General features: G+C 35.3%; 2 protein-coding genes across 3 annotated transcripts in view; both read left to right on the top strand.

Moving 5' to 3' along the window:
* LOC107494233 (alpha-L-arabinofuranosidase 1) overlaps window positions 1-3,815 on the top strand; it is a 7,183-nt gene extending 3,368 nt beyond the window's left edge. For both annotated transcript variants that reach the window (XM_016115287.3, XM_052263267.1), the window contains exons 8-17: window positions 175-320; window positions 453-498; window positions 597-821; window positions 1,063-1,181; window positions 1,313-1,384; window positions 1,488-1,591; window positions 1,694-1,750; window positions 1,954-2,152; window positions 2,645-2,791; window positions 3,455-3,815. In XM_016115287.3, coding sequence (XP_015970773.1) covers window positions 175-320; window positions 453-498; window positions 597-821; window positions 1,063-1,181; window positions 1,313-1,384; window positions 1,488-1,591; window positions 1,694-1,750; window positions 1,954-2,152; window positions 2,645-2,791; window positions 3,455-3,604 — 1,265 coding nt within the window. In that variant the 3' untranslated portion in view covers window positions 3,605-3,815. The remainder of the gene's footprint in view (window positions 1-174; window positions 321-452; window positions 499-596; window positions 822-1,062; window positions 1,182-1,312; window positions 1,385-1,487; window positions 1,592-1,693; window positions 1,751-1,953; window positions 2,153-2,644; window positions 2,792-3,454) is intronic.
* A 3,968-nt stretch (window positions 3,816-7,783) lies between these two features.
* On the top strand, window positions 7,784-10,520 carry LOC127748491 (uncharacterized). Its single transcript, XM_052263072.1, has 5 exons — window positions 7,784-8,281; window positions 8,335-9,366; window positions 9,460-9,683; window positions 9,872-10,415; window positions 10,503-10,520. The coding sequence occupies exons 1-5, from the start codon at window positions 7,784-7,786 to the stop codon at window positions 10,518-10,520; spliced, it is 2,316 nt and encodes a 771-aa protein (XP_052119032.1).
* Window positions 10,521-15,616: the final 5,096 nt, after the last annotated feature.

Genomic DNA, 15,616 nt, shown 5'->3' with positions numbered 1-15,616 from the left:
GTCAAAGTGTAACATAATAAAATTATCAATGTCAACAGGTCCCCTTTGTTTCACTTTCATTTATGCTGATAAAATTTTTAATGCATGAAGAAACTATAGGTTCTTTCTATGAGTAACCTAATAATAGATTCGACTAACTTTGAGGGAATGCTAAATTTCATTATATTGTATTAGGTGGTTGTTTTGTTGAAGGAGAATGGTTAAGAAATGCGTTTCGATGGAAAGAAAGTGTTGGACCATGGGAGGAGAGACCTGGCCACTTTGGTGATGTTTGGATGTATTGGACTGATGATGGACTCGGCTATTTTGAGTTTCTTCAAGTAAATTCCTATTTGCAATTATTATTCTGTGGATTAGGAATGTATGACTTTCATATTTTGTTGAAATCTTCCACCTTCTGGTATGCAAGTAAAATGACATGTATTTGCATTATTATTAATTTTCTTGATCAGCTAGCAGAGGATTTGGGTGCAGCACCAATTTGGGTGTTTAATAATGGTATTTATTTATTTATTTTGGTGTTTATTTTTCAAGTAAGTTTTCTTTGATGTTTGATTACCTTGTCTCTGCCTTCTAATTGAATCTTTCATTTTTAGGTATCAGCCATCAAGATCAAGTTGATACAACTGCCGTTTTACCTTTCGTCCAAGTATATTATTTCACTGTTCTCTTCTCTTTTCCCTATTATTTTTTTCTCCCTGCAAGAGGTGATGCCACTTCAAAATGGGGTTCCCTTAGAGCTTCTATGGGACACCCAGAGCCATTTGATCTAAAATATGTTGCTGTTGGAAACGAGGATTGTAACAAAAAGAACTATAGAGGTATGTGTATCCTTTTTTTTTTCAATGTAAGAACATCATGTCTGGTATGTTCTTTATTAACATACCCTAAGACTTTGGGTTGTATATGCAAGTATGAGAACCAACAATTACTGTTTGATTTCTATATTAGTTTGTGATATATTAAATTCTAATAAACAGTAATGGATTTCTTCTTAAGTCCCCTTAATAGAGTTACAGTAATTTGATGCGTTTTCCTTTCTGTTAAATTTTGATTGACCAGGAAACTACCTGAAATTCTATAGTGCCATAAGAAGTGCTTATCCAGATATCCAAATCATTTCTAATTGTGATGCTTCTTCTCAACCATTGAATCATCCAGCTGATCTATATGATTATCATGTAATATTTCAGCACAATTTTTTTATTACAAACCTCAATAGAGTTTTGTTTCAGTTATGAAAATTAATATTCTTATATATTAATTATTGATCTACTTGAATAATCAATTTTCATACTCTTCTCATAATTAGCTTTATACAAATGCCAAGGACATGTTTTCCAGAGCAACTGCATTTGACCGTACATCTCGTAGTGGACCAAAGGTTGGACGATCCCCTATTAAATACACCCTTGTATGCTTTGGTTATTGAGAAATGAAGTCCATGAACAAAATCATGAATGCTCAATCTGTTCAAATATGTACAGGCTTTTGTAAGTGAGTATGCTGTGACTGGATCCGATGCCGGGACAGGAAGCCTTAAGGCGGCTCTAGCTGAAGCTGGTTTCCTTATTGGACTAGAAAGGAACAGGTTGATTGTTGCTCCTCATGACATTTTAATTATGTTTCTTTATCTAGTTCGCTAACGACAAATATTTACCATTTTCCATTTCCATCCAATCTTCTGGCGTAGTGATGTTGTCCACATGATTAGCTATGCTCCACTTTTTGTGAATACAAACGATAGGAGGTAATTTCATATGATTTTACTTTGAATTTTGTTATCTATTCTCTTCTTTTCTTTTTGGTCTTGTCTGTGTATTAATTCCTTTATTTATATTTTAAAACAAAGGTTTGGGCTTTAATCGCTAAGATGGTGAATAAATTAACTACAGACTATAGTTGTTCATTGAATTACAACCAAACTTAGATTGTATGTGTTTTTGTCTTAAGGTGGAACCCGGATGCAATTGTATTCAACTCCTATCAGTTCTATGGAACTCCTAGCTACTGGGTGCAACTATTCTTCTCGGAGTCAAGTGGAGCAACACTTCTTAAGGCATCGCTTCAGTCGACGCTATCTAATTCACTTGTTGCTTCAGCAATTACTTGGAAAAATCCTGTAGATGGGAACAATTATATACGGATAAAGGTAACAAACAAGTTTTGTATTTGTTATACATGTCTTTGACCCATTTTAATACCTTTCTAAATTGATATTCTATTTGCTTTTTTTCCTTAGTTATAGTTAATTGCGTAAAGTTGGACTCGTTGGACTTGCATAAAAAATTCTCTTATAATTATTTTAATATACTGGTCTCACCCCTTATTTTGCACATTTTTTGGATGTTGATAGCGGTATCAAATGTCTTAGATTGTTAGAAAATCACAAGGATCAAGACTAAATACAATTATGCTTTTTGCGTTGGTGTGTGAAATAAAATTGTAATTAAACTGGATATGAAACATACATTGATCTCCCGAGATATTTTGATAATTATACACTTGGCACTTTCATATTGCATAAAATATAGCAGTAAACTCCCTGAGAAGATAAGAGAGGTCAATGTCATGCGCGAGAGTGTTTTGTTATAAATCTTTTCTTACTGGCACTGTGCTCACTCTGGAGCAATTGCTTCTTCAGGTTGTGAACTTCAACGTCAACGGAGTAGACCTTCACATCTCTTTTAATGGATTGGACCCAAACACAGTGCAGTTGTCCGGTTCAACCAAGACTGTGCTTACATCTTCAAGTTTAACCGATGAGAATTCCTTCTCACAACCAAAGAAGGTACCTAAAGCTTCTCTTTCACGTTTAGCTTATTACTTCCTTTTCCCCATGCATGTTTATTTTAGCATACATAGTTCTGAATAACCATTCCATGATTTATGCTAATGTTCTAACTCTTTTAGATGTCATCAGTAGTTAAAAGTTTAATCATCTTAAAGTTACATCACATGGTTTCAACTACTAAAAGCTTTTAGTGCATGAGCATGATTAAGAGTAACTTTTGAAAGATTATATCGCTGGCAAAATTACCTATAGAAGAACGAAAATTCGTCTGAATGTCCAAAAAACTTGATTCGTTTGACAAATCTACTCAAAATTTTCCTTTGATGTTTGAATTTTTGTTCCTCCATGTGTAATTTTGTTGCAACATTATATTTAACAGACAATTTTGGTACTTCGATTTACCATTAAAGGTTTAAAAGAGAAAGTATACTTTTAGTTATTCAACCTTTTTTTTAATTGTAAAAATTCTCAATTTTTTGAGAATTTAAGATTTAGGATTAAGATTTAAGAGTTTATGATTTATGATGTAGAATTGAAGATAAACAAATTAATTTTAAAAAATTAGCTGACGTTGACTGAAAAGAGTTAGCTCCCTAGATTTAAAAAGATGTTGAAAATGTCAAAATAGCTTATATGATACTTTTTAATACGTGGATGCAGGTGGTGCCAATCCAGAGTCTACTTCAAAGTGTTGGAAGGGAAGTGAATGTTGTAGTGCCCCCATATTCCTTCACATCATTTGATTTTCTGAAGCAGTCCACTAATCTGGAGATTATAAGGACTGATTCCTCTTCAAGGGCTTCTATTTAGTAAAGTCACACACGAAAGAATTAAAATAAATTAATTAATTAAAGAAAGGAAGAAAGAGAAGAGGATGAGAGCGGGGTTGGTATATGCTATATAGCTACCAAGTGCTGCAAGGTTGGAATCACTTGCTACTCTAATCTGTAATGTAACTAAATAATTTATGGTGTAAATAATATTCATCTGGTTTCAAGTTTCATATGATTTCAGAACTGTACATTTTTTTCTGTCCTTCCAATTTAAGATTTGAGAATAACAAAGGATATGCACAAACATGATAAACAATAAGTACGCTGGTTAAATTATCCTTTGTGGAGGGATTTACAATTAGGGTTTGCTAAAAGTATATGAGGTTAAGAATACTAAAGTGAAAAAAAAATGAGAAAATGATTTTTATAGCTTTCATATCATTGAAAATTTCAAAAAATCTTATAAAAAAAAAATAATTCTGTATCCTTAATGAATGCTGCAAAGATATGATAGCTAAACCCCCAATTTCAGACAAATATGTTATATACTCACGGAGGCAGACCTTTTTCCTTCAAATATCACATGTATCCCAACTAAAAAGTAGAATTGGGGGAAGGTACCATTCATGCAATTAATTAAATGAAAAATATTCATGTAATTTAAATTGAAGCTTGAAAAAAAAAATGGTTATGTAGATGAAATCTACATGAATTAATTATATTAATAGAAATTTTAAAAAGTACAACCTACATTAAAGGAAAAGAAATCATATGATGATAAAAATTAATTAATTATATTAGCTAAGTACAAAATAACTATTATTTTTCAACCAAAAAAATTATGATCTGAATCATATATTGCATTTGCCTTCTTGTTAATAGGCCAAATATCTAGACTATAATATTATTAGCTACTTCAACCAAATTAACATAACTCCATTTATTTATCAGCTACTTCAATCTCATTATTCTATGAGCGAGATAACACCACCATTTTCACTGCAAGCGTGACAAAACCATCATTCCTACAACAATGTCATCCGATCAAACCAAACGTTTATCCCGGAATATTTCAATTCAATCCGTTTAGCATTGGTGATGGCCGGACCGTCGGTTAGGAATTTCTCAAGAAGGAAGATTGCGTTGCAAGTATAGTCCCAGCCGACAAGACGACCCTCGACCAAAGTTTAGAATAGAGATGTCACAATCCAAACTAAATTAACCGGAAGTAGTATCCCGGGAGTTTAGTTGTGAGATCGGGAGTTTCAATAATGAAGCAACAATTAAAGAAATTAAAGAACAATCAAAATTGCAATCAATGAACTAATAAATGAATTAAAGAACTATCAATGTAGCAAGAACAAGTAAAGCTCAAAATGATTGATTGTAGTTCAAAACATAAATGGAACCTACTTAGCTTGGGTTGAGTTAGGGAATCCCTTCCTTGTCATAACCACAACTATGATAATTATAATGGATTAATCTCACCTAGTCAACCCTTAACATCAAAGAGTAAGTCAAGTGAGCATAATTGCTCTTAATCCACAAATCCTAGCTAACTTACTAATTACCTTAGTAAAAAGCTAGCGTTAGTGGAAACAATAACAACTAACAATCCAAGAATTGTCATTGTCGGACATTATGACTCTAGTATTCCATATACTCATTTTTTCCAAGTCAAGGAGTGAAAATCTACTCAATATTTAAAATTGGCATTTCCACAAACACTTGGTGGGCATAATCACAAAACATAGTCATAATACAAAAATATTTGAAATTATGAACAATCAATGGACAAAATCAACAATGGCAACTCAAATAAATGTGTAATAACCAATAATCATCAAATTCATCAACTAGAAATTAAAATTACAAAAATATATATGTATTGATAAAGTGAATTAAAATGTAAGAAAGTGTAGAACAAGTAGTGTGATTAAAGAGAAAATTAAGAAATACTTACAATAGAAACAAGCTAGATTCTAAGATCAAAAATAAAAAATGTAAACTTGTAGTATAAACCCTAATTAAACCTTAAGAAATTTGAGAGAAAACCTAAGAACAACTAAACTAAAAACTTCCTAAAACTATCTAAAAAAATGCCTAAGTGTGTTGTGTGTCTTCTCCCCTTGCTAGTCCTCCCGTATATGCTTCAGACCAAGCAGAAATAGGCCAGAAAGCCTTTATAATTGCGAGCCACGTGACTTTTTAATGAGGTTATGCGCTGGGACTTGTGCGTACGTGCAAACTGGCCGATTCTCATCTTGTGCGTACGCACATGTGGTTGTGCGTGCACACACTTTGAAATGTTTTTTTTCCTTTGTTTTTTCCATATTTTCTCCCAATTGCATACTTCTCTTCCACTCTTATCAAGTCATTCCTACATATTACACCTGAAAACACTCATAAAAAATATCAAGGCATCAAATGGAATGAAAGTAGGATAAAATTAATTAAATTAAGTACAAAAGAGCATGTTTTCACAATTAGACACAATTTAGAGAGAAAACACAAAAGTATGTTATTTAAATGAATAAATATGGATTTATATGATGAAATCCATTCAATTCAATACAAATTTTATCATCAAATATGGACTCATCAATTTCCCCACACTTAAACAATATCATGTCCTCATGCTAATCACAATCAAAGGAGAAATGTGAAAATGGGCAAGCAAATTATTTAATACACTATCTACATGCATGCAACTATACTAAATACTACCTACTTATATCTATACTAAGATTTCTACTGAATTTGGCAAAAACAAACAATAGAATTCCAATCAATATAAAGTAGATCATTAGGGGTAAGGCAAAGAATTAATGCAATATGATCAACGTCCAAAGATTTGATTTGAAGTTTTCAAAATTAATTCGGAAACTTGTAAGAAAACACAAGAGAAGGACTCATAGAATTGAGCAATTGAAACCCTCACCAGATGTGTATACTCTCTAATCGCTCAGTGTTTAGGGCTTAATCACTCAATTCTCCTTTAATAACTTTTTTAGGATTTTCTAGTCATCTAACAATAAAAAAATACTTGATGCATGAATGCAAATATCATGAGATCTTTAGTGGGTTGTAATAGGGTTAGGGTAAGGGTAGGATTAATATGGTTAAGTGAACTAGTAGATTGGATCTTTGATTAGCTCAAGTATCCCCACCTAATCCTATATCAACTTATTTACACAAAAGAAAGCAACCTAACTTCCCATTCATCTCCTTTTTCACATTCACTCATGTATCTTCTTTCTAATTCACTCATGTATCTTCTTTCTAATTCACACACATATGCATTCTTTATTTAGCATTATTATTATCATTCCTCTTTTTTTTTAATTGCAAAAGTGTATGTACCAAAATTTTTTCTTTTTATCACCAAAACTATTATTTTGGTCCCCTACATTTGGGGTGAATTCTGTTTGAGTCCTCAACGTTTAAACTGTTCTATTTAAATCCAAAAAAGTTTTGATTTGCATCAATCAGGTCCTTCTGTTAAGTGGGTGTCAAATTATTGACGTCGTTTCCGATGTGGCAAGGAAGAGGTGACAGTGGTTAATAGACGTGTAAGCCTTCCCGCCTTTGGACATAATGCATGCTGCTTATCCTGACTCTTCTTCTTCTTCTTCTTCTTGTGAAGCACGAAACGCAAACGAATAGATACAAACCCTATCGCTCGTCACTGAAGGCTTGCGATTCACAGCCAGAGAAGTGACATTGTCGTTCAGTAACGTTGAAGGTCCAAAGCAGTAGTGAGCTTGAAACCCTTGCTTTCCGGAAGAAGATCGTAGCAGGTATTCCGTTATCAAATCTTCTGAACCCATTTGGTTTTCATCTTAATGCATGTTGATATGTAATGATGTATGTTGATGTGTGATTGTTTTGTTTTATAGTTTCATATTCATTTCTTGTTTTGTTTTGGAAGTTTTTATTTTGTCCTAGTAATTTTATTTATGCATTTCTGTTGTTGTTGATCAATGTGAGAATTTTATGAAGTGTATTATGTTTGTGTAATAGATTGTTCGAAAAATAAGTTATTTTAGTGTCAAGATACACCATGGGGGGAAGTTTGGGTTTGATGGTGAACCTTTACACTATGTGGGGGGGTGAGACCTCGATAGTGGACTACTGTGATGAAGATAGGTGGAGTAGGTTCGAAGCTATGGAGATAGTGCTCGAATAGGGATATGTGGTAGAGAACATCGCTGCAATGTGGTATAAGTCTCTGAAAGATGAAACAGATGTAGGGTTGAGGATGCTTCACACAGACAAGAATGCCATGGACATGGCTAGAATTGGAATGAGGGACAACATGGTGGAGCTTTTTGTTGTTTACAAAGATGCTGATACTACAAGGAAAGGCTGCACTATTAAGGAAGTTGAAGACATAGATGGTGGTGAGGCTGCTGCACCCACTGCAGACACTGTTGGGCCTGGTCCAATTGTGTTGCACAAGACCCAATCATTTGCTCAGGCCAAGGTGGGTAAGAAGCCCAAGGTGGTGACAAAAGCCCATAATGATGTGCTGGAGGATGGTGATGAAGAGAGGTCAGATTTTTCAGGAGGTGATGAATCTGAGGATGATGACTACCGGCTAGGAAATGATGATGAGGGGGACAGTGATGAACAATGGAGTGAAAATAGCTCTAGAGATAGTGATCTGGAGGTTGCATTTGATGACAACGATGATGATCGGAATGGTGATGGGGTTTGTATGATGTTGAAGTCACAACTACAAAAGATCCCCAAAGACTGAAACAGAGTGTTCCAACTGAGAGAGAACAAGGAGAGCACAGTGGCAGTGCTAATAAGGGTAAGGAGCAAGTGGTGGCTGCTGGATTAAGAGATGATGATGGGTATGAGAGTGAGGGGTTGTGGGATGTCCCTGTAAGTGATGATGAAGGGGATCCCTTGTTGAGGAGGTACCCGTTGTATAAGAGTTTGAAGAATATGAAGGAGTATAAATGGGAGGTTGGGACAATGTACGTAGATATGAATGCTTTTAAGGAATGTGTAACGAGCTATGCTGTGCACAATGGCAGAGGAATATGGTTCTCAAAGTGTGATAGCCATAGGTGCAAAGCTATTTGCAAAGAAGGTTGTAAGTGGTTTGCTTACTGCCATAAGATGAAGAGAGAAGATACATGGCAACTGACCAGCTGTTACAAAAAACACACATGCTCTAAGGCAACCAAGATTTGTATAATGAGTTCTCAGTGGCTAAGTAAGGCTTTTATGAAGAAGATCTGTGAAAACCCGAAAATCAAGTTAAGAAGTTCGATAAAGAAGGCTCATAACAAGTGGAATGTGGATCTCACAATGACCAAAGCTGCCAGAGTGAAGCAGCAAGCCTTGGATGAAATTAATGGTACTTATGGAGAGCAATATAAGAGGATTCATGACTATGCTGCAGAGTTACTGAGGTGTAATTCGGGTTCTACTGTTCAGATACAAGTGGAGAGACCTCCTGAATTTCAGCTAGAGACACCAACTCCTGGTACGGACATGAGACCACGATTTCAGAGGATCTATATCTGCTTGGATGCTTGTAAACGGAGTTTCATGGTGTGCAGACCCATGATCAGCCTTGATGGATGCTTCATCAAGACTCCATATGGGGGTCAACTTCTAACAGCCATTGGATGGGACCCCAATGATCAGATTTTGCCAATTACCTATGCTGTTGTTGAAGCAAAGATAAAAGACTCGTGGAGATGGTTTTTGTTGAATCTGTGTGATGATTTGGGAGTTGATAAGATCAGATGGTGTACATTCATGAGCGACCAACAAAAGGTAACTCTCAACCTAAACTTGTATAATTAATTCTCTCTTTAATTCATGTTGTGCTGTTATTGACTGGTGGTATTTTTAAATTCTGCTTCAAAGGGATTGATCCCAACCTTTGATGAGTTGCTGCCTGGCATAGATCATATGTTTTGTGTCAGGCAATTATATAGTAACTTCAGAAAAAGGTTTCCAGGTGTTCAACTAAAGATGATGATGTGGAAGGCTGCAAAGGCAACATATGTCCAGGAGTGGGAGAGGAGGATGAAGGAGATTCAGCAGGTTGATCAAGGAGCTTATAATCATCTCATGGAGATCCCTGTCAAGTATTGGAACAAGTCTAGGTTTAATTATTTTCCTAGAGTTGATACACTTGTAAACAACATGTGTGAGTATTTTAACTCTGTTATTGTAGAGGCTAGAGAGAAACCCATTGTATCTATGCTAGAAGATATTAGGGTTTATCTAATGAATAGGTGGAGTGATAACAGACAAAGTATAGTTACATATGTAGAGAAATTTTGCCAAAAATAAACAAGAAAATTGAAAGAGAGTTTGATAAGGGTGAAGAGTGGTTGGCCATATATGCTGGTAGGGACAAGTATGAAGTGTCTATCAGTCAGGGTAATAGAGCCAAGTTTGTTGTGGACTTAAACTTACATGAGTGCTACTGCAGAAAGTTTCAACTAACAGGTTACCCTTGTGAGCATGCCATGAGTTGCATTAGGAAAATGTGTCTAGATGTTAAGAACTATGTGAACAAGTGTTATAGGAAAGAGACCTACGTGGACTGCTATCAACATGTAATTTGCCCACTGAATGGACCAAATCTCTGGTCCCAGATTGAGAATGATGATGTGCTGCCACCAGTGTTTAGGAAAGCAATAGGTCACCCAAAACTGAGTAGGAACAAGACTGGTGATGAGCCACGCAACAATGGACCACTGTCTAAGTTATCCAGGACTGGACAACAACAAAAATGTTCATATTGTTTTGCACTTGGTCACAACAAAAGAACCTGTCCTAGAAAACGTAAGATGAAGGCCTCTACAAAAAAGGTAAAGTTGTTGTCAATTTGATTACAATTCCTTATATGTGAATGTTGATATTGTCCAATTAACCTAATTTGTTGTTACTGTTTATAGCAGAATGCAACTCCATAAGCCAAGAAAGGTGCTGGCATAACTAGGACTCCAAAATCCAGCAAGATCCCAGCCAAGACAACAACACAATCAGCAACAAAACTTCAGCCAAAGAGGAAGAGCAATACACAAGTTGGAGGGAGCCAGGAGTCACAAACATCCTCCAAGAGAGCTAGATGCAGTACCAGCGTCAGTCAACCATAGCCATCAACAGCAACAGTCACTAGCCCATCAAGGAGGACCCTGAGGTTCATGGCAAAAACACCACCTAGGGCCTGGAAGGCATTGGGATGAAGAACATAGTAGATTTTAGTATTTACCATCTATTTTGTAATGAATCTGTCAATGATCAAGGGCTAATGTCCCTGTGATACTTTAGACACCCTAGTTTAAGACTACAAGTTTCATGTTGATCTCTTTTGTGTTGTTACCTTTTCATGGTTATATTTAAGGCTTGTTTGGATATTGTTATGGTTAAGAGAAGCTACTTTAAGACTTCTCCATTATCTAATGACTTACATGAATTTTCAGCAGCAAAGTTATTTGAATTGGCAAATTAAGCCTTGTATTTATTAGTATATCAAATTAAAATAAACTTGTACAAAGCCAAATAATGTATGTCAAAATACAAGAACTCATTGCTATTCATTTCACTGTCAAAACCTTACAATGTTTACAGCAAATGCCTTTACACATACAGCCTCCAAAAAATTTCAACTAACACATCACTGTTATCACCCTAACTGTATGTCAATTTTTTCAATCCCTAAACAATTGACATTCCCTACAAACTAGGGACAACAACAGAAAAGCAAACAAAACAAAATGCTAACCCCCTAAACCTCAATTAAGTCGATCATATAGCAGCAGCCCAGCCATTGTCCATCCAAGAATTCCAACAGCAAGTGCCAATGCAAATTTCCTTTCAACTTTCTACAATTCTTGTTTCAACGAGCTCGCTTTGTTCTTCAGTATTTGAATTTGTGGATCTTGTCCTTCAGACTCTACCCAACCAAAATAATCGCATCCATCTCCTATCTGTTCTCAACCAAACCAACACGAACACACCAAACACTTCAGATCCTCCAAACACTAACACCCAATGTTATTTTCAAACAAGAGACAGAAAAGAGGAGACTCACCTGATAATTGACGCAGTCCCAGAATCTTCTTCCTGGGTTCTCCGCTGTAGATGATGTGCACAATACCGGTCTCTCTCCACAGAAGCACGTCCTCTTTCTCCCACGACTCTTGGTGCTGCTACGCGAACCTTGGGAAGACGACAGACTAGCCATTCTCATCAGACGAAGAATATCAACTTTGGGGATTAGGGTTTACTTATTGGACCCGATTTCATTTCTTTTTTTTCGTGCTTCCACTTCCAACTGTCAACTATAGCCAAACTACCAACTTTGCCACGGCGGACACGGCGTCAATAATTTGACACCCACTTAACGGAAGGACCTGATTGATGCAAATCAAAACTTTTTTGGATTTAAATAGAATAGCTTAAACGTTGGGGACTCAAACAGAATTCACCCCAAACGTAGGGGACCAAAATAATAGTTTACCCTTTAAGTAATGAATGCATGAGTGTTTACCGATTTTCCTAAAATTTCTCAATGAATACCCAAAGTAAACTTTTTCTTTACTACCAATATATCTCCATAATTTTTTCCCACACTTGAAAAACACACACTCCTCAATTTAAGTTAATCAAAGATACAATTTATGGACATTAATGGTTTTTTGCTTAGGGAGAATGATGTGCTTAAAATTAGAACAAAAGGAAAACTAAAGGCTCAAAAGTAGGTTACAATGGTAGATATAAGGGTATGGCCATATGGGTTAGTGGGTTTTGATTTCAAAAATGGCATCAATCATATTAAATGCATTCAAAACATCAAATATAGGACATAAAAACTCAAACAAATCTAAGATCACAATCATAAAAGGAGCATAGCACACAAAAACAAAATTTGTGGTTCAAAAATATGCAACCTTGCAATTAAAGCTCAAATCTTACTTGGTGTCTTGTTCTAACTCTTTTCTATGTTCCACAAAATACTTCAAGTAAGTTGAAAAATATTTTTTCAAATCTAATCAATGGAATCCCCTAAACGAGATTTCTTGAAAATTTCTTTGTTGTTTTTACCAAACTTATTTCCTATACTAGGCAACATGCAAATAGAAAATAGTGCAAAGTGTTTAGAAAGAGAAATTTACGTTCTGAAGTTGCGGATCCTCTCCCACACTTAATCATTGCACGGTCCTCTGTGCATGCGCATAATCCAAGAGAAAGGCTCAAAGGTACTCCACCTTCAGCTGGCGGATGCGGGGGCTCGGGCTGCTGTATAAAAAAATAAAAAGAAATTGAGGAAGAGTTCATATGAGTGTGGTATGATAAAAGATAATGTGTGTATTCTAAATGTGCACATGGTTTAGAACACACACGTTGGCCAGGTAAAATGGTAACCATACAATCAGAAGAAATAGCATGTGTTCCTCAAGTAAGTAGCCTATGTTGCAAGTAAAGGATAAGCAAGAGTTAAGGCACAAATAAGCCTAGGTAACCACAACTAAAGTGAATTGAATATTTGAGATATTGGATATTGAAATTGTGAAAGTGAATGCGCAAGATTAATATAAAAAAAAGCATAACAAACAATAACCAATTCAATGATTAAAAGAAAATTACTTATTCATCCGCAAGAATAAGGAAATAATCACACGGACAAGGTTCTTATTGCAAAAAGTGACAAGCTTGATAAGAATCAAGTTACGTTAGCTCAAACAAATACAAATCATTAAAGAACAAGAACCTTGGTATGTGATTATGTTGATTTAAAAACCATGATGAACAAGCAATTCGATTCAATTAACTAAATTCAATGCACCTACTAAAACTTTCACTTAATATGCAACAAAATATGAATGTGCAAATCCATTTAGGTGCTAGTAATTTAAGGCAAAGTATACGTGCATTGATAAAGTTCAATCTTAAATAACATCAACGATCATCCAAGGTGCACAATTCATGATTAAGTTGCCAAACAAGGATATAGTTTAACGCATATGGTAGTTATAATATATGAATCAAACTCAAAATTTATTTGGGCAATTAAACAAAGACTTAATGTTTAGTGCACATATTCATCAAATTTAAGCCAAATTTCAAGCAAGAAGTAACCCAATCAACATCAAGAAAACACTTGCAACTTATTTAATTAACAAACAACTAAACCAAACCTAATATAATTACTAAAATGAAAATGAAATGCACTTAAAACTAACTAGGGTAAGTAGAAAATAGGGCAAAAGCAAGAACTTGAGTTAAGAGAAGAAAGGGATTGAGGGGAAGCGGAAGTGCGTTATGGTTTAATTCAAAGTGCAATCAAAATTATGCCCAAAATTGCACTTGTGCGTATGCACACTGAGTGGAAAATGGAGGTATGCATACGCACAAGCGTGTGCGTACGCACCCGGCAGAGATGCTATTAAGAAGTGTGCGTACGCATAGCTTGGTGTGTACGCACAGAAGGTTTTTTTTTACTGACAAAAGATCATGTGTGCGTGCGCACATGGGCGTGCGTACGCACAGAGAGGGCAAAGGCTGGGCTGCGAATGCACAAGCAGGTGCGAGCGCTTTCAGCAGAAGGGTTGCAATTGAGTTCGCGTACGCACAGATGTGTGTGTATGCACAGGATGCAGAATTCGGGGTATGTATGCTGATAGCGAAGGGAACCGACGGTTCGGAAATTTAGCAAAACAATTTCTTCGTTGGTAGCATAGTCTAAACCGACTAGTAACACTCCCAATCAAAGTTTAATTCAAATAAAAATAACCGAGAGTAATTAAACTTCGGGTCGTCTTTCCTAGGAACCAGTGACCAAGAGCGCACAATTTTGGTTGTGAAAAGCAAGGGGGTTTTCAATGGTTGAAGCAAACAATTAAAGGAATTAAAGAACAATCAAAATTGTAATTAATGAACTAATAAAGGAATTAAAGAACTATCTATGTAATATGAACAAGTAATGCTTTAAAGTGATTGAAAAGTGGTTCAAAACATAAATGAAGCCTTGGCTTGGGAAGAGTTAAGGAATTCTTTCCTTGTCATAACCACAACTATGATAATTATAATGGATTAATCTCACCTAGTCAACCCTCAACATCGAAGAGTAAGTCAAGTGAGTATAATTGTTCTTAATCCACAAATCCTAGTTAACTTACTAATTAACTTAGTAAAAAGCTAGTGTTAGTGGAAATAAGGACAACTAACAACCCAAGAATTATCACTAAATGTCAGACATTATGACTCTAGTATTGCATATACTCATTTTCCCCAAGTCAAGGAGTGAAAATTTATTCCATAATCAAAATTGGCATTTCATCAAGCACATGGTAGGCATATTCACAAAACATGGCAAAATTATAAAAATGCTTGAAACTGTGAAGAACCAATGATCAAAATCAACAAAGGCAACTCAACAAACATAAAATAATCATCAAATATCAAATTCATTAACTAGAACTCAAAATTGTAAAAGTATAAATGTATTGACAAAGTGAACTAAAATATAGGAAAGTATAGAACAAGTAGTGTAATATGAAAATTAAGGAAATACTTACAATGGAAATAGCAAGAATCCAAGATCAGAATTGGAAAATAAAAACTTGAAATATAAACCCTAAAATAATTGAGAGAAAACCTAAGCTAAAACTACCCTAAAAACTATCTAAGTGTGTTGTATATTGTATTGTATCTATATGGTTGCTAGCCCTTCTTTTATAAGCCTCAGCACCTTCAGAAATAGGCCAAAAGGCCTCCCAAAACGCGAGCCACGTGACTTTTTAATGAAGTCACGCGCTAGGACCTGTGCGTAAGCACACATGCTGATTTCCTCTTGTGTGTACGCACGCTTGGCTGTATGCTTCTCCTTTGTTTTCTTCGTGTTTTCTCCCAATTGCATGCCTCTCTTCCACTCTTATCAAGCTATTCCTACCTATTACACCTTAAATCACTCATAAAAAAACACCAAAGCATCAAATGGTATGAAAGTGGAATTAAATGAAAGCTAAACTAGCTAAAAGAAGCAAAATGCAAGAAACCATGAGTA

Source organism: Arachis duranensis, chromosome 6 (assembly GCF_000817695.3).
Source record: "Arachis duranensis cultivar V14167 chromosome 6, aradu.V14167.gnm2.J7QH, whole genome shotgun sequence".
Taxonomy (NCBI): Eukaryota; Viridiplantae; Streptophyta; class Magnoliopsida; order Fabales; family Fabaceae; genus Arachis; species Arachis duranensis.
This window is presented reverse-complemented; position numbering and strand designations above follow the sequence as displayed.